The sequence below is a fragment of the Leptinotarsa decemlineata genome, unplaced genomic scaffold, assembly GCF_025532065.1.
Source record: "Leptinotarsa decemlineata unplaced genomic scaffold, Ldec_3_MD MMD2_tig00000882_RagTag_RagTag, whole genome shotgun sequence".
NCBI classification, from domain to species: Eukaryota; Metazoa; Arthropoda; class Insecta; order Coleoptera; family Chrysomelidae; genus Leptinotarsa; species Leptinotarsa decemlineata.
The window spans coordinates 3,944,612-3,971,182 of NW_027412556.1; the positions used below are offsets into that span (position 1 = coordinate 3,944,612).

Here is a 26,571-nt window from a genome sequence, read left to right on the forward strand (position 1 = left end):
GAAAAAAAAAATTGAAATTTGGGATAATGAAAATAAAGCATGAATACTTTATTTTGAAGTGAAATTGACAGATGAAACTTTCAAGATAGCGACTGGAAAGGGGGTCTTGTGATACATCATTTTGAAGCTCCTGACAAATGCTTCACAACCCTAGAATATAATGTCAATATCTTTAACTACTACAAAATGGCGGAAATTTTAATAATTACCTGAATACATTGACATTTAACTACATAATATGAGGTAATAAGCTTGAGGTCAGTTCAGAAGATGCTCGAAATGGTTACCTTGAACTTCTTGACATATGAACAGCCTATTCGATATTTCACGTCGAACATTTTCGAACACGGTAACGTCAAGATCTCTACAAATATTTATTATTCTCTGCCGTATATCCAATATTGAAGCAGGTTCAGTTTCGTACACCTTTTGCTTAAAATAGCCCCATAAAAAAGTCCAAAGGTGTCAAATCTGGCAAGCAAGCTAGCCATTCTGCCGGACCTCGACGGCCAATCCAACGACCGGGAAAAGTAGTATCCAAATAGTTTCTTACTTGTCTGGAGTAATGTAGTGGTGCTCCATCTTGTTGGAATACAATATCCATATCGAATTCATTAGGATTCGCTTCGACGATTTCAGTTATGAGAGGGTCAACAGTAATTTCCGGCATATTCAAATACAGTTCCACTGTTGAATTTTGATCAATAAATGAAGGTTCTATAATATGGTTTTCTAATATTCCTGCCCAAACGTTAATTTCTTTGGATATTGGGTATGTGTTTCTCAGAAAATGTGAGGGTTAGTGTCACTCGAATAACGGCAATTTTGTCTGTGAACATTGCTGTTTAAAAAAAATGTACATGTATACAAGACCCTACTCAGTTCTTATTGACGGGGATAGATGAGCACAAACATTGAATTATTAGTGTTTCAGGTGTGTATTACAGATAAAATTTGCGCAAATCAAGAATGTCAGATAATTTTAACAAATATTGCAAGTTAAGGTTTCGCCGTTCTACACCATGTTTCTTGGATACGAACTATCACACAGAATGAGAAAGGGAGTCTCGACTAAATTAAGTTACCAAGTCATTATATTGACAAAATTGTAGCTATCTGAATTTCAAACAATAACTATTTGCATATCATACACGAATTTTCAAGGCATAACTGAATCAAACCCCACTTCAATTTCTGCAATTATTGAATTTTCAAATCATGGAAGTCTAGAAAACTATTCGAATAAATGGTTAATTTTCATGGATGGTTTTTTGTATTCTATTCTAAGAGAAACAAAAAAAGTCAATTTTTACATGTCTTTATTGCCAACATAAATAATAACAAAACAAATAATTTTACACTTATTGCAGGCTTGTCTTTCTATGCTATTGCACAATGCTGCTTATAAACCTGTGATACAACTCAGGGTAGCTTGAACTTGTTGCTCTAGTTCATCACTTGTTAAAACTTCATAAGATGTTCTACCTTCAACACACAGTTTTTCGAATATAGTTTTCGAGGACTCCCAGGCAATAATATTTTTCTTGATAGAGTCTACTAATACTTTAGCTACAGGAAACATCGTTGCTAATATTCTGAAACAAACAGAAACAACTATTCATTTATAGTTCCTCAGTTTTGAGGTGGAAATAAAACTTTCGACATGAAGTGAATCTACAAAAAAAAAATCTACGCCAGAACAAAAACATATCTTGATGCATGGTCCACCAACCAAGTTAGCATATGAACGATACTCTAAAAATGTATAAATATAAAGACTATCTTCGTAAACAGAATGATGGAAGTCTGGAATTTACAAAATAAGCGGACTCTAATAATAACTTTTAAAGAGTATGTTACACATATTTGGTTTCAGAGAAGTCTCTCGACACGACTAAGAGAATAAATGAGAAATGCTGGAAATTATTGAGACTAGTACAAGCCACTAGGCTTTCAGATGCCTTTGAAATTTGTTAAGAGATCCACGAACAGCAGTAATATAGCTGCAAGAGTTCTAAGCCATTCCTTATAGAAAAACACGTGCAAATTTGAGCAGGTCCATTCTGGCGTTTTTTGGGCCTCAGGCCCACTTCACACGGAAGGGGCAAAGGTCAGCGCCTTGTTTCTGCCAGACGTCCATTGTGTAAACTTAGCCTTAGCATTCAAAGCCCACTTCAGACTACCTCCACTTTTACCGCCATTCAATCAACCAATCAGCTATCGGGCATACAGCGGGAAATTCAAATCAGTAGATGAACAAACTTGTTCCGAGCGTAAAATCCCATGTATTTTCTTATGGAGCTAAACTTTTTGCAATTTTTGGTACAAACAGGAGTGGGGGAAACGTGTGACGTCATCGACACAGGATGGAATGAGTATCGTAGCGATTCAAGCGTGGAACTCGGTCCCCTTGGTACTCCGCTTAACCTATCAGCCCCCTTAGTACTCCGCCCTCGGCCCCATTGGGACTCCGCATCACCTCTTAGGCCCCCTTGTCACGTGATTCTAATTAAAAAAAGTTTATAGTTATGAGATTCGAACCTGGATCGTCCGCGCGGTATACATTGTCCTTAGGCTCTACACCAACATTCGCAGTTACTTTCAATATCTTACGTTGGTGTAGAGGCTAAGGACAGTGTCTACCGCGAGGACGATCCAGGTTCGAATCTCATAACTATAAACTTTTTTTAATTAGAATCACATGACAAGGGGTCCTGTCACGTGATTCTAGAGGAGTCCCAAGGGGGTTGGGGGCGGAGTATTAAGGGGGCTGATAGGTTTGGCGGAGTACCAAGGGGGCCGAGGAGCGGAGTTCCACTCTTGAATCGCTAAGATACTCATTCCATCCTGCGTCGATGACGTCACGCGTTTCCCCCACTCCTGTTTGAACCAAAAATTACAAAAAGTTTAGCTCCATAAGAAAATACATGGGATTTTGCGCTCGGAACAATTTTGTTCATCTATTGATTTGAATTTCCCGCTGTATGCGCGATAGCTGATTGGTTGACTGAATGACGGTAAAAGTGGAGGTGGGCCTGAGGTCCAAAAAACGCCAGAATGGACCTGCTCAAATTTGCACGTGTTTTTCCATAAGGAATGGCTTAGATCTTTTGCAGCTATATTACTAACAGCCTCTTGTATACTCCCTTATGTGATGATTACAAGAAGAAACCAGAGAAATACAGATTTGATTAATCATTAACATATAAAACAGATTCAACTCAATAACTGATAATAATACCTCCTGATGATGCTAACTTGGTTAGCAAAACCCGCTTCGAGAGACAGTGTAAAAACCAAAACTGAGCTTAAACGTGGGTGATTTCAGAATCTTATATACATAAATAATTTTCTCAACTTTGATTCATACTAATGAGTCACAAATTCATTACCTAAATATGCATATACAACATTCATTCAAAAATTCCAGCTGATGATCTGGAATCGATGCCTTCTCTCTGTCCATCATGTGCTCTGGTTGTTTGCCCATTTTCTTCTCCAAATCTCCTTGCATGAAGAACTCTGTGTAAATAAGTTGGGCAACTTTCTTTGTTTCTGGCCAATCCTGTAGAGTAATGAAATTGAGAAAATTGGAAAAAAATTCAATCAAAGAAATACCTTTGTTTGGTCAGACAGATCTGCGCAGGTCATCAAAAGACTACATAAATAATACCTGTGCTCTGGATTCGTTTTATTGTAACCCTCCTGAAATTAAAACATTTATTATGTAGATAATTAGATAATTGGTTGGATGAAAGGGTATATGCCAGTGTTATGGTCAGACATTGAATCATGCCTTTGATAGGATCACCCTCTGTCTTGTATCATTTCAAATTATTTTTCCAATAATGAATTTTTTTGTATCATTATAACTTAGAAGATTATGCTAGACAGATCTTTTTTCCGAATTCCTGCTGATAGATACAGAGGTTGCGACAGTAGTAACAACCAATGACCACTCCTTTACGCACCAGTAGATAAATGATCATTGGGTCCGAGAGAAATGTCCTCTGAGTGTATACAATGAGCCAGTAACGACCAAAATTTCTGTCATACTGCTGCAAGCCTTTATGATCTTGAAGTTCGAGAGTAGGGAGGCCATCATTCCACCAAGGACTCCAATAATCAGAATAACAATTCTAACAGAGTGGTCTTTTTGGCGGATATTTGTCTTACCCATGATTGAAAACCTCCAAGGTTATCAGCCTGGAGGAATGAGCAGTTCCATCGAATCCGGAACTTTTCATTTCTCACAACAAATTCAATATCCTCCGAAGCAAAAGTCAACACCAGTGTCTCGTCAAAACCTCAAGTAATGACGCAGGTAAACCAATATGAACCCCTCAATTTCCCAGCTTCAGCCCACTCGACTAGAATAAAGCGAAGGTCAGGTACTTCATAAGCTGTTTAAATCTGTTTTGTTTTTTACGTTAACCAGCTGTCGCACTCCTACGAACGATAACCCTCAGAAGTCGAAACTTGTGCGAGCTAAGGATTAACGAGGTCTTACCTTTTAACGTGTGATTCCTAACACAGTCTTTACTGTTGAAGAAAAGCCCAAATCAATCAAATCAAAATATGCTTCATTACCCAAGATATGAACATCTTATTGGCAAAGTCTAGTAAAGTAAAACATGTATATGGGACAATTAACAAATATAAACTATAAAATAATGCTTAGAGACAAGAGCAGAGTATATGTACAGAACAATATTAAGTCCAGCTGAACAGATACAAATATAAGTACATGAATTTATGAATATTAGGTAAATGTAAATATATAATGCTACATAATGAACATTGATAGCCATTTCGTGTTGGTTTCAATAACTTGTTTACACAAAGCTACATGCCAATTACTCAATAGAGTGGTAGAATTCGTCCACACTATAATAGGGCCTCCCAACAAGGAATTCTTTCACTTTCTGAATTTCTTTTCATTATATATTCGCCTTAAATTAATGGGAAGGTGGTTAAATAACTTCTTCTTCTGATCTTCAACTGATCTTGTAATAGTAGTGTCTAACTCTCTTGCAACAACTCTCACTACATGACATCCTGCTGCTAGTATTTTACATAAGTAGTCGACATGGGAATCAAATTTTAGATTTTCATCAATGAAGAGCCCTAAAAATTTGTTTTTCTCCAAATTTTCAATTTTTACATTTTCCCCTATGTTACATCTAAACGTGACCACATTTGTTTTGTCGATGTTGAATGATAAAAGATTGGAATCACACCATTCTTTAACCCTTCTTATGTCGACGATGATTTGATCAAGTAAATTGGAGGCGGTATTGCTATGCCAGAGGATAGTGGTGTCGGCAGCAAAACATGTAAATTTACAACTTATGTCAACATGGACCAAGTCATTGACATAAATGAGAAACAACACCGGTCCCAAAACGGAACCTTGTGGAACCCCACTGCCAATGAAATGTTCCTCTGATGAAATTCCATCTAATAGAACATTCTGCCGCCGATGAGAAAAGTACGTCTCAAACCAAAGTAATGCCGATTGGTGAGGTCACAAAACATGGCCGCCGCAGATTCTCTGTTATTAAGATTGGTGTATAGGTTTTCCAGGAGTGAGAATATAGCGTCTTGTGTACCTTTTGAAGACTGAAAGCCAAATTGGAATAAATTTATCACATTGTTTTTCTCGAGGAAGGATAATACTAATTTTTTTACCAGTTTTTCTATAACTTTAGACAAGACGGGTAGCAAAGCAATTGGTCTAAAATTAGCTGGGTTGTCAAGATCGCCTCCTTTATGTAGAGGAATGATTGTGGCAATTTTCAGACACGCTGGGAACATACCTTTAGAGAATGAGAAATTTATTGCCTCCGCCAACTCACTCAAAGCCCTGCCAGAAAGAGTTATCAGAATTTTTAAGGAAATGGCATCCCACCCCACCGAATTTTTATTTTTGATTTCACCAAAAATTTTTTTTATTTCATAGATATCCGTAGGTGTGAAGAAGAAAGTAGAAGGTACTGTAATATTCTTCAAGTACGACATTGGGTCGTTTTTCACTCTTATTATTATTTTTATTATTAATAAAGTCAGCTCATTTAATTAAGTTCATCCGACTCTTGAGCAGTTGCCTCAAAAAGAAATGTTCCAATTCATAGTCGCGGATCCAAACGCCTGATGACTTTACAGGCTTCGTTCGGGAACATTATGTTGAACAGACACATCAAATTCAAAAGTTCCTTTACTGGAGAATGTAATAACCACGAGAAGGATGATCTGGGATACGAAGTCCTATGGGGACGGATCATTTTTAGGGGATTTACCCGGAGTTGATATAGTCCACTTTACTGCACTAAAGGAGTAGAGTAGTAGAGGAAGATAGGAATGACAAGCATATTTATAGCAGCAATTTTGACAGTTCCAATGACATGATCTGTCAGAGTTTCTGCACTTGTGAGTGGAGTCGGTCCACCCTGAGGTAAGTATAAATCTCTCGGACATCCAGATGTCTCATGATTCTTCCATCTAGGAGCTGCACATCCTCTTCCTAATATTAAACAAATAATAATGTACAAAACATAATTAACAGTTCAACTCATTAAACCACAGTATGAAAGAAAGTAGTTGATATAATTTCATAAAAGCTGTATCACGTTATACAGGGGAAATAATAAATTTCTTGAATAGTGTTTCTCACCTGAGCCATAGCCAACTGCCTCGAATGGATCCTATAATGAGTAGCGAGGTCTGTGGCAAGAATCATATTCTTGATGAGATCGAGACATTTGATGTAATCGTCTCGATTGAGAGATTCCAAGAAGTTACATCCCTGAAACGATACCTGTTAAGGACAACATATTCGAAATTGACTATTTCTTCAAATTTACTTCGGTATTTAATATGCAAATAGTCTGCGACAAATGATGTCTTTCCATAACAGATCCTTCGCTAGAGTATAAACTTGCTAATACGCTATTCGATTGTTGCTGAAATGAATTCGTTGTTCCTCGATGGTCAACATCATGACACAGGCATGATACTATATAAGAAAGGGCTTCTAGTTTTCTGAAAACACGAAGATGTTGAGATTTTTGAAAGAACTCGTAATCTGTTAATAAGAAATAATTAAAAATATATATGTTTAAAAAATATGTCTAAAATATGTTTTTCCGGTAACCAGCTGTCACACCCCTACGAACGACAACCCTCAGAAGTTGAAATTTGTGCGAGCTAAGTATATAAAAGAATTTCCTGTACATAATCTACACATTTTTGTTAGTTTACGTGAAACTTAACTTTTTCTCCAGAAGTTCACCAGAAGATGGAGTAGTAGAAAGCCAAAAAATTTTTTTCAACAATATTATATTCATACTTACGTTAAATACCCCATCTCTACCAGCTGAAAATTCCTTATACACAAATAAGCAAAGTGAGCAACTGAAAACGCATGCAGCCAGTTGTGGTACGGCAATGCTCTGTATCCTTTTTTTACGAACAAAATGAATCTAATCAATGCCTCCTTTCGAATTCTGAAGTGGTTGACGAAATCCAGATTTTCGAACATCTTCAGTATACAACAAGGGATTTCTTTGGGAAAAACTTTCCTCGGTATGAAACTGAAGCTTTCAAAGTTGGAGAAATCGTGCAAGCTGGAACAAGTGGCTACGTCTGCGACATCTTGATCCATAACCTGTAAAAGATTACCACAGAAATCAACTTGACAAATTTCTATAACTTGATTACCCTATTTCTTGCAACACTCCAAGGTTGCTTCAAATTGAAAAGTGTTTAAGTACAATATATACTTCATATATGAAATTAATCTTTCTGTCACACCCTGAGACGATTGTGGATACTAACAAATCGAAACGTCGTGAAGTAACTTGGCTTCATATATTTTAATTTTTATTTCCTTTGTTTAATTTTTTTTAACACGCTTTTATTAGCTTCACCTGTATGTATGTATGTATGTTTGTAACTATCCTTGCTTGTTCTATTCGCTGGCAGATGGCGCCGTACATAACCTCCTTGATATATTGACAGTATTGCTTGATCTATTCGCGGGCAGATGGCGCTGTACATAACCTCCTTGATATAATTCGAATTCACTTTGCATGTATTTCTTCATTTGAAAAAGGTATTTTTTTTATTAACACGCGCGCCCGCTGCCTTATTTGTAACCCTCCTTTGAGCGCCTGTTGCCTTGGGCTTGGTAGCTGATTTTCAGGCTCCCTTTCCGAAATCGGAAAATATCAATGGTTGTTTTTCTAAACAATATACGGCTGATTGATCCCAAAGTTTAGATAAAATAAATATAGTTCAAAAAGACTAAAAAAACACGCTTTTATAGCATACGAAACTAAAAAATGAAAAATAAATATAGTTAAAAAATTAAAAAACACGCTTTTAAAGAACATCGAACTAAAAAGTTAAAAAATATATTTTTTTAATAAGCTTAAAACATTAACGAATGAAAAATACTAGTATTATTGTATATCAAGCGCCCGTCGCACAATAATACTAGTATTTTTCGTTCGTTATTGTTTTAAGCTTATTTAAAAATTTTTTTTTCAACTTTTCAGTTCGACGTTCTTTAAAAGCGTGTTTTTTGTTTTTTAAACTATATTTATTTGTTTGATTGTTCAATTTTTTTCAATTTTTTGCTTGTATTTCATTTTATTGTAATTTAATTTCTCTTTTTTTTCTCATTATGATTGTTATTTTCAGCTATTCATTTTAATTTTCAATTGTATTGGGTTTTTTCAGGGACTTCAAGTCATTTTATATCATACTAGTTGAATTCTACGCGACTTCGCCTGCGTAGAATTTGGTAGTTGTAGTACTAATTAGTACCATGTTGCTGTTAGCGTTATAGAACAATGCTTTCAAAAAATTGTCCTACAGCGCCATCTAGTGGCGAGTTACAGAAAAATTGATAGCCTAAAAACCTTCCATATGAAAAATTACCCATACATGTCAAGTTTCATCACGATCGGTTGAGCGATGTAGAAGTTTATCACTTACCAACCAACCAACAAACATCCATTTTTATATATTAGATTAGACAATAGAAGTCCGATTTAATGATATTCATAATAGCTCGTCTTTGTTTGTCTCACTTATAGCACAGTATTCGTTTTAAGTCTAAGTTTGCTTATTTCAGAGACAAACTGAAATTGGCCATGATGTAAAATACTTCACTTTTTTTTTATGATGACTAATGAAAATTTGCAGCTTTGTCAATGAGACCTAATGTTCTTTGGGCAGTAAAGCATATTATTATTATTATCAAGATAGCTAAGAGCTATTGATTCTGATAACATACATCACCATGTATATTATGCATTTTTTTTATAGTTTTCTAGTTATGAATTTTCCAATGTTGCATTTAAAATTGTCAGCTGGACCGGTGAGAATTTTCGATGCTTTAACTACATTTTATAGCATTTAACATTAAGTTATCTAACTATTTTTTTTAACCGAGAAAGAATTATTAATCTTCCTCTTGAAGATGATCACTTGGTGATCGAGACACGTGTCGAGGTGTTGAAAATAACGGTTTGGTGTTGGAATAAAACTCCAGTAATATTCATTATTACACCAAAGGTTCCAAACAGTGCATCACAAGTATTAAATTATCTGACAGAGTTTTAATGCTGAATGCTATCAATTTTTACAAAAATAATTTATGCAGGGACCTCTGTACAAAATAAAGCAATTATTATACTCACCTGCATGTGATATATCATCAACTCGTTTGACAGTTGACTTCTTGCTTGGGCATCCTGTATTTTCTTATAAACTAAACTATGCATTATCGATATGCCACAATATATACTGAAAGCATTGGCTACTTGTTCATCGAAATAGTCAAAGTGTCCATCAATCTTATTACATAGTTGGGCTACGCCAACAATGGTATCTTCATCCCGAATAGGAAAACACAGTATATTCCTCGTTTTGAAACCTGTAGCCTCATCTACTCCCTTGTAGAAAAGCGGGTGCTTGTAAGCATTTTTGATATTCAGGATCTGTCCACTCGCAGCTACGTGGCCTAAAATCAATAAAGTTTCCCTTCAATGTAGATTAAGAAATCGTATGTACATATTGTTGTAAAGTATCCCCTGAAAAAAATAACGGCGGCCGACGCTGGTCTCCTCCGATCGACTGCGACTCAAGGTCACAGCCCGACCATACTTGAGTCTTCTCCTTAGCCATGAACCCATTTGTCTTTCTGACGAAAATCAGCTGAAAGGGTAAGGGATCTAGGCTACAACCTGACTGAACTGAGGATGAGCTTGGTACTTGAGTCTCTCTCGAAACAGTCTTTTCGAGAGTTGTTCTACCATCTTCCAAAGGGTTCCATCCGTCGCATTATCGCGACGTAGGAGAGTCTAGTCTAGTTCGAAAAATGAAATGCGAACTGAGCTAATTTAGACACAGACGTCTCATATACAGGCGTCTATTTTCAACAATTGTGTTAGGAAACACACGTTAAAAGGTAAGACCTCGTTAATCCTTAGCTCGAACAAGTTTCGACTTCTGAGGGTTGTCGTTCGTAGAGGTGCGACAGCTGGTTAACGGAAAATCAGATTTTGAACTTGTTTGAGCAAGTACTCAGGATAACTTTTCACAGCTTGTGCAGTTTGTTTCTAAAGTGTACTTCGGTGTCATGTGGTCCACGAATGTTTCATATTCTTTCCTCTACATACTCCAAAATTCCAAATTTCAGCAATCCATTGTAGCTTGATGAATTTTCTAGTTTGAATCCGTCAAACTCGTCGAAGCCCACTATTAATACTGCTCTGCTTAACCGACAACCAGTTACAAATAATATTCAACAGTGAATACATTATTGCCAATGTAAAAGCCAAACTCTCAACTGTAACACTAGGTTTAATTGTAACACCATCAATCTTGATATTATTGTAAATTATCTGCCGACAAAAATTACGCCGCCCGCCGCTGATCTTCGTTGACTTGTCCAGGGTCGCGTTCAACTCTACCTGTGCTTCTCGATCGTTTTAGATGTCGCGTCGCTTCGAGAATATTCCTGTCGGCTTGTGAAGACTTTCAATGAAATATGTAATCACTACCAACAGGCAGAGAAGTGAAGTCTAGTTGACAGTGCGGTACGAATTGAACTGATCAGATGATAGACATTTGAGTATTAGTCTGAAGTCCAATTAAAGTTATTGGAGACGTAGAAGGTCAATTATTATCGAACTAACAAGGAAAACGTAACAATATTATAGGTGTTGCTCATTTCTAAATTTCTATTTCCAAAATAGATCAACTGAGACTCGGAGGGATTTAAATTTAAGCCATGACTTTTGGAATATTCATATACTTTTTCTAGCATATCTTTCACATCATCAATGCTGGCTTTGGCTCAACTATCTGTAAAATTAGTATACACCTGAGTGTCATTTGCCAAATTGGTCGATAGTTCAATTATCAACAAGTTTTTTCAGGGCATTAGTATCGTCTTAGTATGGAGCCTTGTACTGAGTATGGGGTTTAGTGATTTTTTTTTTTTCAAGAAATGGGGTCTGTTTGTCATGATCCATATCTACATGATTCACATTAAAATCAACAAGATTTACCTGACTAACATTCATAATATCTAGTACATATTCAGGTTTTGTTGTAACACTTGTTGGTGTGCAAACAATTTGCTGCAAATTGAAACTACTCAGAAGATCAAATAGTTCATCTTTTGAAGGCAAAGTGGAGGCGTTGCGTTTTCAAGTTTGAGACATCCATTTTCAATATTCTCTTTAGGAGGTCTATAAATAATGCCAAGTGAATATTTCTTGCTAAAAATGTTCACTTTCAACCATAACTGTTTCGATTCAGATTCAATGCAAGATAATTCATCATTCAGATTTACCACAATTGAAGATCTGATATATACTAGAATACAACCTCTTTAATAGGCCTATCTAATTTTATAATTTGATTATAGTATAGTTTTTGATATTGAAAGCTTTCATATCTATATTTTCTTGAAGCCATGTTTCCGTGATGCCCAATATATCAAAGCTGTATGCCATGAGTAAACTTTTTATCTCGTTAATACTAGGACCTTGTGAAGGAACGCTGACGTGTTCAATTTTCAATCTTGAGTTATCCATTTTAATTACTTTCTCACCTGCACCTTCCCTCACAAAAACTTGAACTTTTTCACACGAAAATCTAAAATTTTTAGGTTTTTCTAGCATTCTTATAAAACCCCCAACATATTTTGGTAGATCCTCATTGAGATATACATTTTCCTTGATTCCACTAATTCTTCATGACTAAGTTTGATAACAGGGCTAATATGAGATTCCTGGATATTGGTAGAATATTATCTTTCTCTCTCGATTCTGAGTCCAGTTTTTCAAAAACTTTTCAACGTCATTTTTTAGGGATTGTCTCTGTTTCAGACCAACAACTACATTATTTCATTATCGTTTATCAACCTTTTCAATTTCCTTTTCTACTTGTGAAGAAATATTTTTGTTGCAACAGATATGTTGTTAAATATCATCTTTTTTAAACTCCTTGCTTCAAAACTAGCCAATACTTACCGAATTTTCAATGGATATTACACATCATATATAATCCCAACCACTGGGGGAAGTACAAAATTTTGTGTGCCCTCTGTATAAATAAAATGTACCTTGAAAATCCTTCAAGTCCAATTATTATCCTATTATATATTAAAACCCGATTCAACAGTCTGTTAAACAACAAATATAACGTTGATAGACTTAGTAGACATCTATTGCAGAAACTATTCAATATTTCGTTATTAACGAGTCTATCACATCGCTAAAACAACTGATACGAGTTCGTTTAGATGTTTTGTAACAAACAACCGGAACTGAGAACAGATGACACCAACTAATATTGATGTAGAGTGCAAATTATTATGCAAACAAGATTATACAGATAAGTTTTATTTATAAAGCTGTAACGAACCGCGGTTACTGAAAATGAACATTGTTTCGAAATATATGCCTGCTATTACAATTTTTGAAATATGTCATTTTCAAAATTGATGGTGTGTATTAAGACGGAAGTGAAAATGATATCTTGTTGAATGGACTTTAACTCTCATCATTAAAAAAAAAACGTAGAAGCAAACATACATGTCGCAAACCACCTCATCTCATACAATATACCACTTTCTGATATATCTAGCGCATCCACCAAACTATTGTAACGTTTTTCCCGTGGGTTCGACAATAATTGACTTTATTTCACTGCCACATTGACAATATAAAACAAAAACTTCAACTGAAACTTCAGACTGATACTTAAATGTCTATCGCCTTATCAGATCACTTTGTACCCCACCTCCAACTAGACTTATCCCATCTGCCTGTTGGTAGTGTTTATATATGGTAATGGAAGTCTCTGGAAGCTGATAGGGAAGTCTCTCGAAGCGACGCGACATCTAGAACGACCAAGAAGCCCAAGTGGAGTTGAGCACGACCCTGGCCAAGTTACAGTCGATTGAAGACCAGCGGCGGCCAGCGTTTTTTTTAAGGGGATAATTCAAGCTAAAAACTCAAGCTAAAAACCTGCTCGATAGAAAATTGCTTCTATTACCTTCTACATAGTATAAAACAAAGTCGCTTCCCACTGTCTGTCCCTATGAAGGTTTAGATCTTTAAAACTTCGCAACTGGTTTTGATACAGGTTTTTTTCAATACATCGAGTGATTCAAAAGAAAACTTTATATGTATATTACATGCATAATACAGTAGATAAACACTGATTATTTTAGAGGTTTCTAATGTGATTGGCCTTGGGACTTATTAATAGTCACTGCAAATGCCAATCTGATTGGATATTGCACACGTTTAAAATGAATTATCACGTCTGTAGGTATGATAGGGATTTGTGGTATTAATATATTTTCACCTCGGAACTTGCCATTTGAAATGCTGGCTTCGACATCGTTTTTCATGAATGTTTTAATGACTAATCGTGTGCCGTTGCACAGCCGTAGTGGATTCAAATTACGGAGCGATCCAACCTTTAGTTTGTGAATTATGCGGTGGCATGCCCGGGCAAATCCAATGAGTTCAAAAACTATGTTGTATAATTCACAGCTTTGGTGGCATCGCAAACTGTATCTACGCTCGATGAATAAACATTAATAGTGGCCGAAAACTGTGTAAGGAGTGAGAGAAGGCCAATAGACAGGAGAGACCAGCTTCGTTATCATCCCTACTTCGTGCTATTCACTGAGAAGTGACACGGTAAACGTCTGGCAAGAATAACAACGAAACAATGACTTAATTACTAAAATGGTTTAAAAAAAAATAGGGGTTGTGATAGATGGGTTAAAATTAAGGGTAATATGTACTTTCAATGCCACATCATGAAAAAACAACAACAAAAAGTCTTGCTGAAATATTTTTTTTTAATGTTTGGTGAGGTGCACCCTTATCACTTAGGGATATTAAAAATAGATTGAAACCTATTCTCAGGCCTACCGAATATACATATGAAATTTCATAAAAATCGGTCAAACCGTTTCTGAGGACTTGGGCAACTAACACTGTGACATGAGAATTTAATTTAATCAGCATTGCACCCGTGCGGAGCCGTAGCGGGTCGCTAGTGGTTGATGAATAATTGAAATGAAATAAAATGAAACACACAGCAAGAATCGTTCCTTTCCAGTGGAGGTCTGTGTGAAAAGTACTTTCCTTATATCTAGTATGAGCAAAAAGTTCCACTTTGAAATAAAATATAATAAAGATACCCTACCTTACCTGCAATGCCCTGATCTTTGGCGATGCGTACTTCAGCCCTCTTTTCTGCTGGACTGACTCCATCGAAAACTTTGGCTACCAAATGCATATGGTCCGGATCTAGCAAGAATAATGAACACCTTTCAGCATTCGTCAAGCGCCTTGCTTCTGACATGATCTCTTTGAGAAGATCGCTAAGATCGCCTAAATGAGAAAACAGTTTCCTTGCCACTGTGAGTAGGGTCTGACATTGCTGCTTCAACCTTCTCTCTTCCTCGCACTCTCTTGTGTTGAGCAATAAGGTTAAGCAGTACTTGAAAGTTTCGTGAACTAGACGCGTGATGTACGAATTGTCTTTCGAAGAGTGTGCAAAACAAATCAGGTACACGGGTGTGATAATCTTTTTCTTTGGAACGTTGGCTGAAACAAATTATGCCTTCAGAAGATTTCACATTTCACTTTTTGAAGCATTTTTAACTACAGGAATTGAAATATAATAATAATAATAATAAATCGTCTTTATTGGTGAAGGTACAAAATAGGCGCAGTTTAGCCAAAGGCTACTCTTACACTTAACCTAAAATGTACAATTCTAATCAACTAAAATGATAAATAGACAGAAAGACACGATGAAAAAACGCATCACATAATAATAATTTATATCATAGGTATCTAGCTGACATATTGTGACGAGGTAAGTAAAGGTTAAAGGTAAATTCAGGACACGGCACTCAAGTTCCTGTTGGTATTCAGGAAGTGTTTTCCAGAAAGTGTTTTTTCAGAATGATTCTTAACTCTCCTTTCGAAAGTTGCATACAATTGTATAACAGTGAGTTGTAGAATTTGATGGAGAGATAAGTGAACGACCTCTGAAACAATGACGTCTTATGACCAGGGACATGCAGTTTATTTTTTGATCTTACATCCAATGAATATAGCATAGACCTAGGAATGAGTTTATTGTAAAGTGATGAGGGAATTTTGTAACTCAATACTTTGTACACAAAATTGCAAAGATTATAATTAGTACGATTGATCATTGTCAGCCAATTTAATTCTTCGATTTTACTCGAGACATGATCCAATTTTCTTAAAGAATAGACAAGTCTACAACAGAAGCTCTGTACTTTCTGTTTCCGATTCAAATCAAATCTACTTAAAAGATTGCTGTACACAATGTCACCATAGTTGAACCGTGATAAGACCAACAACTCAGTGAGAAGTTTCCTGATTGGTCGACTGAAAAAGTATCTATTTGAATAAATAAGTTTGAGAGTCCCAAACGATTTTCTAAGCAAATCAAATTTTAGGTCAGAATCAAAAATAATACCTAGGTTTTTAATGAAATTCACAACGGGAAGTATGATGTTCTCAATTCTAATTGTGAGATGTTGTGCGACTATAGCCCTATTCTTTTTATTACCGAAAAGCATCAAATGGCATTTATTCCTATTCAATTTTAGATTATGTTGGGCAGCTAAATTAGAAATGGTTTGTAGGTCGGAATTGATGAGGTTTTGAATAGTTCCATAGTTGTAGATGTTTAAGTTGGTATACAATTGCGTATCATCTGCATAGGCCTGAACTTTTGAGTGCTTCATAGAATTCAAGATGTCACTGGTGTAGATTATGAAGAGTAAAGGTGCTAAGATTGACCCTTGAGGCACACCAGAAGTAACATTTCAACTTTCACAAAATCTATATCTATACTATTATTATAAATGTTAAAGTTTGTGGCGATGGATGTATGTATGTATTTTTGTGGCTCTTTCACGCCTAAACGACTGAACGGATTTAGATGAAACTTCACATAAATACAGCTTATACATCAGGATAACATATAGGCTACAATCTACAAAGGTTTTGTGCACTTTTGGTCATAATATAACGATAAGTAATAAGTAAGTCGGAAAAATTCTTGCTCCCTAAGAGCTATCTTGGCATACGCTGCCTATACCGTTGGAGTTACATGCAGTTACCGTAAGATTGTTTATCTTGAATAGTTCTAAATAAAAGTCCTGGATAGCATATATCTACCTCTTACGTGGTAGCCACTACATGCAAAATACTGAGCCATAAATACAATTGAATTGAATACTTTTTTTTATTACACGCTTTATGTCTCAAATTATCTCTAATCAAATCAAACTATCTAAAACTTAAGTCAGGTGTGCCACAGGGTTCAATATTGAGTCCACTATTGTTTACAATGTATTCATCAAACATGTTGCGTAGTCTAGAACACTGTAAATTTCATCTTTATGCTGATGACACTCAACTTTATCACAGCTTTCTCCCTCAAGGTGTAGAAAACGCATGTACGCTTATTAACAATGATCTCGAGTCATTTGTTGAGTTGGCAAGAGATCACTGTCTACCTACTACTCAATGCCACTAAATCGAATTTATTCATTTATTTATTTATATATACACGGGCAAGACCAATTCAGATATAAGTAGTACAGTGCTATGTAGTACTTGATACAATACAGTGGATTAAAAGTAAATAATAACAATAATACAATTCTGAAGTAAGATAGCAAATAAATTATTAAGAAAAAATTGAAATATATAACAAAATGAACTAATATAATTCTTACAGGCAAGTAACACTAGACACAATACAACAACACAAGCAGAGAGTATTAGATGACTAAGTGAAGAATATGGTTTTCAAAGCGGGATACTGATATATTAAAGATTTGAAGGTTGTTTAAAGAGTTAGCCAATCTAAGAGTTCTGGGAATAAAGCCGTTATATGAATAATTGAATCTGTGAAAAGAAACGAAAAACGTTTGCACCTGCCTAGTTGAACGACTGGGGACATGTAAATATATTTTGGAGAGAAGCTCGGGACTGATACTCAGTCCGTTGATAATTTTGAATAGAAGTATTAAATCTCTAGGTTCTCTGCGAGCCTCAAGAGAAGGTATGTTCAAAATGCATTCCAATGCAGTATAGTCATAGTATACACGCATCTTGAAAGCAATATATCGCAGGAAATTGTGCTGTACAGCCTCGACTTTCTTTTTTTGTATAACGTAGTGAGGGGACCAAACTGTGGAACAATAATCGAGATGAGATCTAACCAGGGAAAAATAAAGGCAATCTATATCGTTTTGTAGACACAATGTATCAGCTTCACTTTTGATTATTTCGAAACATTTTAAATCGTCGCCAAATAGCAAAGTTTCGCTTTCATGGAAACAGTTGATTAGATCGTTGATAAAAAGGTTAAACAACAGTGGTCCCAAATGTGAACCTTGTGGAACACCCGATGTAACTGCGATGGTATGAGAATAATAATGATTAACTCTAACAATTTGTGTTCTTTCCATAAGATAGCTCTTGAGCCACTGCAATATTTGCCCATCAAAACCATATAAACAAAGTTTATGGATTAATAGCTCATGATTAACTTTGTCAAAAGCTTTGGAGAAATTAGTGTATACAGAGTCAACTTGCAAACCCTTAGACAGAGCGTCAGACAGAAAATCAACGCAGGTAATTAGACCCAGTTCAGCTGACTTTTTGGGTGTGAATCCGAATTGTTCGGTCCCTATAATTGGGGAGCAGTCATAAGTAAGGTAATCAAAAATGATGCTCTCAAAAACTAGGGATTAAAACTGATCTTTAATCTTCCTCTTTGAAGATGATCTCTTGGTGATCAAAACACGTGTCGAGGTGTTAAAAATAACGATTTGGTGTTGGGAAAAAACTCCAGTAATATACGATAAGATTAACTTTACGCAACGCAGTAAGTCATTACGCGTCGCGTCTACAGTAAGACGAGGGGAGACGATGCACTGGGGTAGAGGGGGATCTAAGCAATGAAGCGCCATCGCCAAGAACGCGGGCAGACGCGTGAGGGCAGATGTCGTTGGCTGTTGTTGTGTTAGTTTTGCGAATTTCTTTATTGGTAACACAATTCGATTATCGAAACTATTCATTATTTAGTGCAGTTGGCATTTTTTTTTTAGTTACTGTATTTCAAAGTGAAAACATAAACTACTAGCTGTTGCCCCCTTTTATATTAACGTACAGCCGAAGCTACTGAACCTAGAATCTTAAAATATGCAGGTAAGTTCTTTGTATAACGTAAATAAACATCAAGAAAGGAAATCAGGAATTTCCACCTCCAAGGGGGAAAATAGAGGTTCAAAGATTGTTTTGAATTTCGTCAGTTTTGAAGTTGTAAACCTGAAGTTTTGGGTTAATAAAAAAATACTGTAACTGTTTGTTTAAAATGGTCTCTCACAAAACTTAATGTGACAAACCAAATTCTACGTGGACGAAGCCGCGGACAACAACTGTTGCTTTTATAAAGGTTCTAGTGAAAAAAAGTTATCCAAGTTCTCACTAGAAAAAACCAACTATATCTCGAGATTATCTGAAAGGTAAACAAGCTCTGAATCAATAATTTATGACATACAGATAATATGTTAATCAAAGTAATCCTTTCAATAAAGAACAGGATTGAAGTAATTTATGAAACACTTACGATATTTATTCACCTAATCCGTCTCTCTATTGAGAGATATATTCCTAAAACTTTCAAGGTGTATTTTTGATGAAATGGGAAATTACATAACCTTACTTTCGATCAACCCCCCTATTTTCATGCTCTTTTCAAAAAATATACAAGATAAAGAATAAAACATTTTTACTATGGCTTATTTTGATTTCAGTACTCAGTTTGAGGTAATTTAAAAAAGACAGAAAACACCAAGATTAATGAAGTAGTAAGCATGGGATTCACTTGGTCACATGGACATCCTTCTAAGAAAGAGCCTTTACTTCATTGTACAAGAGGTCATCACACAAAGTGTAAAATTCGTTAACCTCTTGGGTTACAGGTGAAGCTTGATTAAAGTGGCCTTATCTACGAAAGTATACTGGAAAGCCAAGTTTTGAATAATTACATTCTTTCCTGAAACCAACACAAGTCAGGATAACGAAATTTTGCCAAATAAACATTCAAAAAATCTCAATCGATACGAAATTATAATATCAATTGAAGACTTTTTCTTGAAGATATTTTGGCAGCATACCTCTTCTTTCATTGGCCAGAATCGGAACAATCATGAGTTCTCCAGCATCATTTCCCACAATGTCATTTATCAATTTTTGAATTTTTGGATCGAGGTTCTCGGCACATTTCAGGCTATTGTCTTTGTACTCTACTATGTTACTTATTGTATCCTCTGAAAGTGAGGTACGAATACTTGATTCTAATATCTTCTCATCTACCACTTGGACCACAGCTTCTTCAGATACATTCAGTAAATTTATGAGAAAAACGCTTGTAGATTCGCTTTCCGATTTTAGCTGAAAAAGAAAAAACAAACCTGGAGTTCTAAAACAATAAACGTCAATATTTTCTTCGAGTGTAGGTTGGAAAAAGATATAAATATACTTATCCCGAGTTGAATGTAATTTGGAAAATGAAAGTTGTGGTTGTTTGAAGAAATGGTTTTGAAGTAAATTAATAGGTTGCCCTTTCTATACTTATATAGATGCACTTCATAATTTTTTCCAGGTTGTGAAAGTTATCTTATTTATTATATAGGTTTGCAAAACGGCATTTAGTTACATTAAGGAATAATGGTAATTGTAATATATCAAAGTGATCTCTATAAAATATTCATGTATTATGGAGATCATAACTTCGGTTGTATTATTATTTCTGTATTACATATAACTAAAAAAGCACAAATTCTGTTAATTGAGCATTCAGTATAATATGAAGATTTATACTAACAACTTCTAGAATGCTGTTTTTAGACGCATACAGGCACACCTTAATCATGAATTATTATAAACTTAAAATAAAGCAAATGGTTTTCCAGCAATTTGAAAATAAGTGCATTAATGAGAAACTCAGTTGAAAGTTAGACAGTTTGAGTTTCGGATACGTTGTGGCAGTTATTGAGATGTATTTATTATAAACAATCAAATTTATAGTGAGTTGTTTTGAAGTGTGAGGCTTTAATTGTTTCTCATAAAACTAAACAAATATTTTCCATGTTCCTGTGTGAGAATAAACAACGTCGACAGATCTCCACATTCATCGGATTTGGTTAATTCGGCAGAAAACCTACCTAAAGAAGAATACCAACCGTTTCTCAGTTTGGTATCAGTTCCATTTATTTATTTTCTTCAGGATCCTTTGGAATTATGACAGTTTTGGATTTTTGTTTCCATGTAAGTTTCACTTCTTCGAAACTCGATATCATTTTTTCAAAGTGATATAAAAAAACTCTTTTTGAAAACCTTGTTTTGCCTTTTATATGAAAATGACCCTGAATATTTCAATCAAATCATCATAAGTTAATATAATGAAAAGGAATACAAAATACGCTTCTAATTTTCCATTTTACAAAAGGTTTCGAAGAATATCCTAAACATCTCAATGAACTCAAGAGATATGATATTACTGTCATTCAAAAAAAGTTGAAGATTACCTACCTACCTGTGATAGTAATAAAAAACCTTTTTTTAACTGTATAATATATGTAACATTTTTATGTTGCCTATTTGTTTTTATATATTTTCTCACATAAAACCAAGTAAATGTAAGTAGTAAGCAAAGCATTTTGTAGTCACGCAGTCAAAGACACGATTAAATCGTTTGAATTTCTTTGAGGGCAAGATGTTTCCATAATCTCCACAAAATAAATATAAATCCTAAAAGAGAGTACTTACATATCTATTTATTTTAACTTCCAGTTTTTTCGTGGTCCTATCGGTGAGAATTTCACAAAGTTGCAATATTTTTCCAGGATCGGATACTTCAATCTTCGGCATAGAAATATCTTCTCTGAAAACATTGTCTTCAGGATTCAGTTTTTTACAATAAGGAGGTGGAAGAAATAGTTCATTTGTTTCCGAGGACATTATTGTTTTTTGCTAGTATATTTACGGAAAAATTTTAATTACGGTAAATTTAGATAGGAACTGAGTCCAATTCACTTCAAGTATAGATTAGATAAGTAATATTTTGTTATTGATAGTGTCATGGCGATACCATAAAATCATTTACCAAATGGCTGAGTTTACTTAATCTGGAGTTTTATTACTCCATTAAATTAATTAAATCCATTAAGCATAATTGAATATCATTTTACAATCCACTTTGGGTATGGGATAGGGGGGTGATTCACAGCTTTGGACATAATTGTGTTGTTTACATTATCCCATGGTTCTATCAACTTAATTAATGCACTGTTTATACGAGGAAATCGGTAACTATTGATTATAAATGTCAGTGAGGCATGAGGAAGTTGAAGCTTTTATTTGAAAATTATAACTTTAAAAATTCGACCTTGACTTTTGACATCGGGGTGGCTAAGTTCCGGAACCCCAGAATCAGTCAGTGGAATATTCGGAACGGGACCACAGTATTTCTGTATAAATACTGTGACGGGACTATATTCTTTCAAAATAACCAAAATCTTGATTATGTAGGCCAAACATAACCGCCTCTGTCATATTTCTGAAAAATGATCGCATTCAAATCACGGTTTCCCGAATAATAAAGAAGTAGAACACCAACTCCAACCAGAAGTCAAATAGCATAGCTATTGAAAAAGGTAGAACGCCACCATTAGGGCCATTAGCCCAAAAACACAGCAGCTTCAGCTAGAAAAGGAAGACCACATTCTGCAATAAAAGGTGATACCCCATCCACTACCTATGAACATTATTCGAGATGGAGAAGATATTCGATAAACGCCTTATCTGTGAGGTAATGAAGTCTAAAAATTCAGATGAAAATCCTTAGATGAGCGATTCAATAGTATGTTATGAGTTTTTCTCAATGGAAAGATCAGATAAAGGAATACAACAGTGTCAAAAAAAATAGAGATAATAAACTAGGACATTTGGAAGGCAATGTCTTCTACTCCTAACATAGACAGAAAGAGTTACATATCAAATTTAAACATTCCAATGGAAACCAACTGGTAAGAAGTATGCATTTGGGGATTTTTTCTCTTGACAGGATCTGATGAGTTGACATTTTACATATTGAATTTCAGGTTGAAATAAACAAATAAAATGCTGAAAGATCTGTCAAAATGCATCGCGAAAAGAACATCAATTGGTTATAATTGTGAATAAATTGGGCAGAAAAAGATATATGTAGTTTGAAAGAGAATATTGACCTAAAATCTAAAAAAAGATTCCAGGAATCCATGTTACATGTTACTAACCTCGCTCATGTGCTGGAAATAAATTCATTAAAAATTTTAATGAAATCTTGCCAGATTTCATTAAAAAATGAAATCTTGCCAGATTTCATTAAAAAATGAAATCTGGCAATAGGTTGCCTACGTCCTACAGCTGCCAAAAAAAAAAGAGAAATAAGTGAAAGGATTTCGAATGAAGGTATTTTTTTAAAGGAATATAAAAAAAATCAAAACGAAGGGAGTTATAATCACACATTTCAAGTATATTGCATTGACTAATATAATTGAACCATTGTCTTTTGTACTATTCAGAGATACTGATGATGGAAGTAAATCATATTTTAGACTTGATGTAACTGTTTATGAAAATCTGGAAATGTTCTTGTTCGAAGCTCATGTCATATTCACTATAAAAAGACTAATAGCAAAAGAAGTTTCTTTTTTTATTTGGGAAAACTCAATAATTTCTTCCAGGCGTATGATAGATAATCTCTGGGTGGAAATGATAATTGTTTAATAGCCTGTGTCATTCCTCCACTAAGAATTAAAATAGACAGTTGTAACGATCTCGAGATCATTAACAATAAATTTAGCAAGCTACAAAATATGGACGATTAAGACAGGTCAAACAGTTATTCAGTTGAAAATCCATCCTTTATGGTGGGTGAAGTTCTTAATGAAATCGAGCATTCACGTTACGAGAAATGGAAAACCAAATTGTTTATTGTGAAATATTTCACTAACGAAGAGAAGAAAGAATTGAATATTTCATTTTGGCAAACATTAGCAATGCTGTTCATGTATTAACGAAAATGGCATCAGAATTTAATGTTCCAATCTTCATTTTCTGGTCGAAGATGATCGATGAGTTGTGGAACCTGAGTTTATGATAAGATGTCTGTTATATCAATACTATAGAGAAAACATTAAAAAAATGTATTCAGAAAGGTTTGTTGAGTAACAAGATCAAATTAACTTAGAAAATACAATTGTTTTCTAGCTAATGTTTCGAATTTAATTAATTTTTTCTACAGGGTTAGAAAAAGGAGTTTCGCCATGTGAAAACTATAACTGAATAAAAAAAATCATCAGACGTGTTGGATGTAAATGAAATGAAAGATACTGTAGCAAACACTGGTTATTTGTGTATAAGGTTAATGGTTGCGTCCAAGACTGAAAAGTAGAAAGCACTGCATTGAGTGCAGCGTAAAAATGCTTTTTAAATCCAGATGGAATATTATATTATATATCAAATGTTGTGTCATATTTCAAAAATTAATTACCCATTTAACAGAACAATATTTTCCTGATTTCATTATATCCTTCTCCAACAATATACCAGTTTTCAAATTTTATTGCCGATGAATTTATATAAACATAATCATATCTGCCAGATCATACAGTAAAATCAATCAGAGGAAAAAAACGCTCTGATTTTATCCAGAGACTATATTTAGCAATTATATACTGTCTACCACATTTAGCGGTAAAAGCAGCTTTAACCATTGGATGCTGTTGGACGCAAGCAATGATTCTGGCCCGCAGATCAGAAATCACAGAATCAAACTATTTTCTGAATTCACATTGGGGTTTCAAAATTCAGATCAGAAGAAGTAAAAAATTTTAGATTCTTCCCTGAAAACAAGGATTTTTAATCAAGTCGGATCGGACACAATCAAATTGGTTTCCTTCCTTAGATCATAGGTGTCGCCTCCTTCCTATTGTTTACTCCTATGTAGACGTCACTAATGATATAGGTTATAGTATACATTTTACTGAACTTAATAATTGCCGATTGAAATTTAAGTTTAGGTTCGATTATCAGAAATTTGTGTAGTGCTTTTGTAATTCGAAATGGAGCAGTTCTTTACATTACCTTTTAGCGTTTTAGAAGTTCCTTACATGAAAATAAAAAAAACCTTCTTGGGTGAAGCAGCCTTCTGCCATGATGATGTTTTCTATGGTTTTAATTTCTTATTTCTTAGTGACTGGAGGTTTCTTGTTCAAAATGTATCTTATTTCTTTTCTTACAATCTTTTTCTAGGTATAATATATGATGTTATTGTGGAGCCACCAAGCGTAGGATCTACTACTGATGAACATGGTCATTCCAGGCCTGTAAGTTTATTTTATTCAAAGACAATCTTCACTTTCTTTAATGAGAAATATTGTGATTGTGATTCTATAAATCTCGTTATTTTAATTTTAGGTAGCGTTCATGCCATATAGGGTGAATGGACAATATATAATGGAAGGTCTTGCTTCCAGCTTTTTATTTTCTATGGGTGGATTGGGATTCATCGTACTAGACCACATACATACAACTTCCACACCAAAACTGAATAGATTACTCATTACTGCTGTTGGATTCATTTGTGTTCTAGTTTCCTTCTTCACAACTTGGATATTCATGAGGATGAAGTTGCCAGGGTATCTTCAATCTTAAAAGAACTGTAATATTTGAAATTCATATTTTTTTGAATATTAAGGATTTTCCAAAATTTTGGAATACATTTTTTTCAATAAAAGTATGTCCCACCAAATGAGATAAAAACTTGGTTTTAGATATATTCTTGGTGTCTGAAATATGCCCCAAAAAATACAATTTTTACATACCACAACAAAACTATCCTCTGAGTAGAACACTGTAAAATCAGAAATTTGATATCATATGAATATATAAAACATATAATCTCAAATTAAACATTTATAACACATACTTTTGAGCCTTCATTTCCTTTTTGTCATTTTTTCAGATACACAATCTACATCTTATCTTAAACAGTTCAAGAAAACTATATGTAAAATGACTTATTTTTTATATTCTCAGAACATCATCTGATATAAGGTATAACATATTTTTATTCAATGCACTTTTTTGGCTATTCCAAAGAATTTATTTTTTACCCCTTCCAAATAGCATTCCATCACAGATTGACACTTTAAATAAAGTAGTAATCAGCCATTAGATGTTGAAGGAAAGGAGGGAATCAGAGTTTTGTTTTTCTTCACCTTACACAATTCGAAAAAAATGAAAATTGTTACTAAGAACTCTTATCACTTCATAAAGGTGTAAAATTGGCAAACTTTGTAGTTCACCCTGATGTCATTCATCAGTACTTCGTCGTATTCATTAATTTCTGCGTGTCCAAAAGTTTACCCTCTTAGATAGATATCGTTTAGAGGTTGGTGTTCATCTCCTGACCTGAAGAGGTCAACGTGGGTGAAACACGCGTTGTGAAGAGTGTGGCAATTTTGTTATGGATTTAATAATTTTGCTAATCAAAAAAAAAGCTAACAAATCCATACAAGGTTAAAATCCACCGCCGTTGCAGTTTTTTCTTTTGTTCGTTTATTTTCAAACGTCCTCGAAAGATATCAGAAGAGTTTCAAAACTGACATGTTTGACATCTGTACACTCGCATACATGCTCGATTACAATTTTGATATTTGTGGAACGTGAAAACTCCCTAAAAAAGTATCTAGATGTACATATTTATTTTTCGAAAGTATTCTTGATATTTTATCAAATATCTATTCTAACGAAAAGATTCAGATCAAAATTAGATGAAAATGGCCTTCTCGTCAGTTGAAAGTATTAATAGTTTCAATACCATGATACTTCAGTTTTCAAAACTATCTCATCAAAG

The 26,571-nt window shown here is 34.6% G+C and overlaps 2 protein-coding genes across 2 annotated transcripts; one reads left to right on the forward strand and one right to left on the reverse strand.

Moving 5' to 3' along the window:
* Nucleotides 1-1,302: 1,302 nt before the first annotated feature.
* Nucleotides 1,303-21,966, reverse strand: LOC111503911 (cGMP-dependent 3',5'-cyclic phosphodiesterase). Its single transcript, XM_023158343.2, has 10 exons — nucleotides 21,438-21,966; nucleotides 19,784-20,060; nucleotides 14,754-15,152; nucleotides 9,708-10,030; nucleotides 7,353-7,666; nucleotides 6,864-7,041; nucleotides 6,674-6,805; nucleotides 3,619-3,705; nucleotides 3,393-3,565; nucleotides 1,303-1,595 (listed from the first exon to the last, which is right to left on the reverse strand). The coding sequence occupies exons 1-10, from the start codon at nucleotides 21,627-21,629 to the stop codon at nucleotides 1,403-1,405; spliced, it is 2,268 nt and encodes a 755-aa protein (XP_023014111.1). The 5' UTR covers nucleotides 21,630-21,966; the 3' UTR covers nucleotides 1,303-1,402.
* Nucleotides 21,967-24,633: 2,667 nt separating this feature from the next.
* Nucleotides 24,634-25,640, forward strand: LOC111503909 (oligosaccharyltransferase complex subunit ostc-A). Its single transcript, XM_023158342.2, is given in 4 exon segments — nucleotides 24,634-24,844; nucleotides 24,846-24,915; nucleotides 24,966-25,039; nucleotides 25,131-25,640. Coding segments are annotated over 4 exon segments (450 nt in total). The 5' UTR covers nucleotides 24,634-24,775; the 3' UTR covers nucleotides 25,368-25,640.
* The last annotated feature ends 931 nt before the right edge of the window (nucleotides 25,641-26,571 follow it).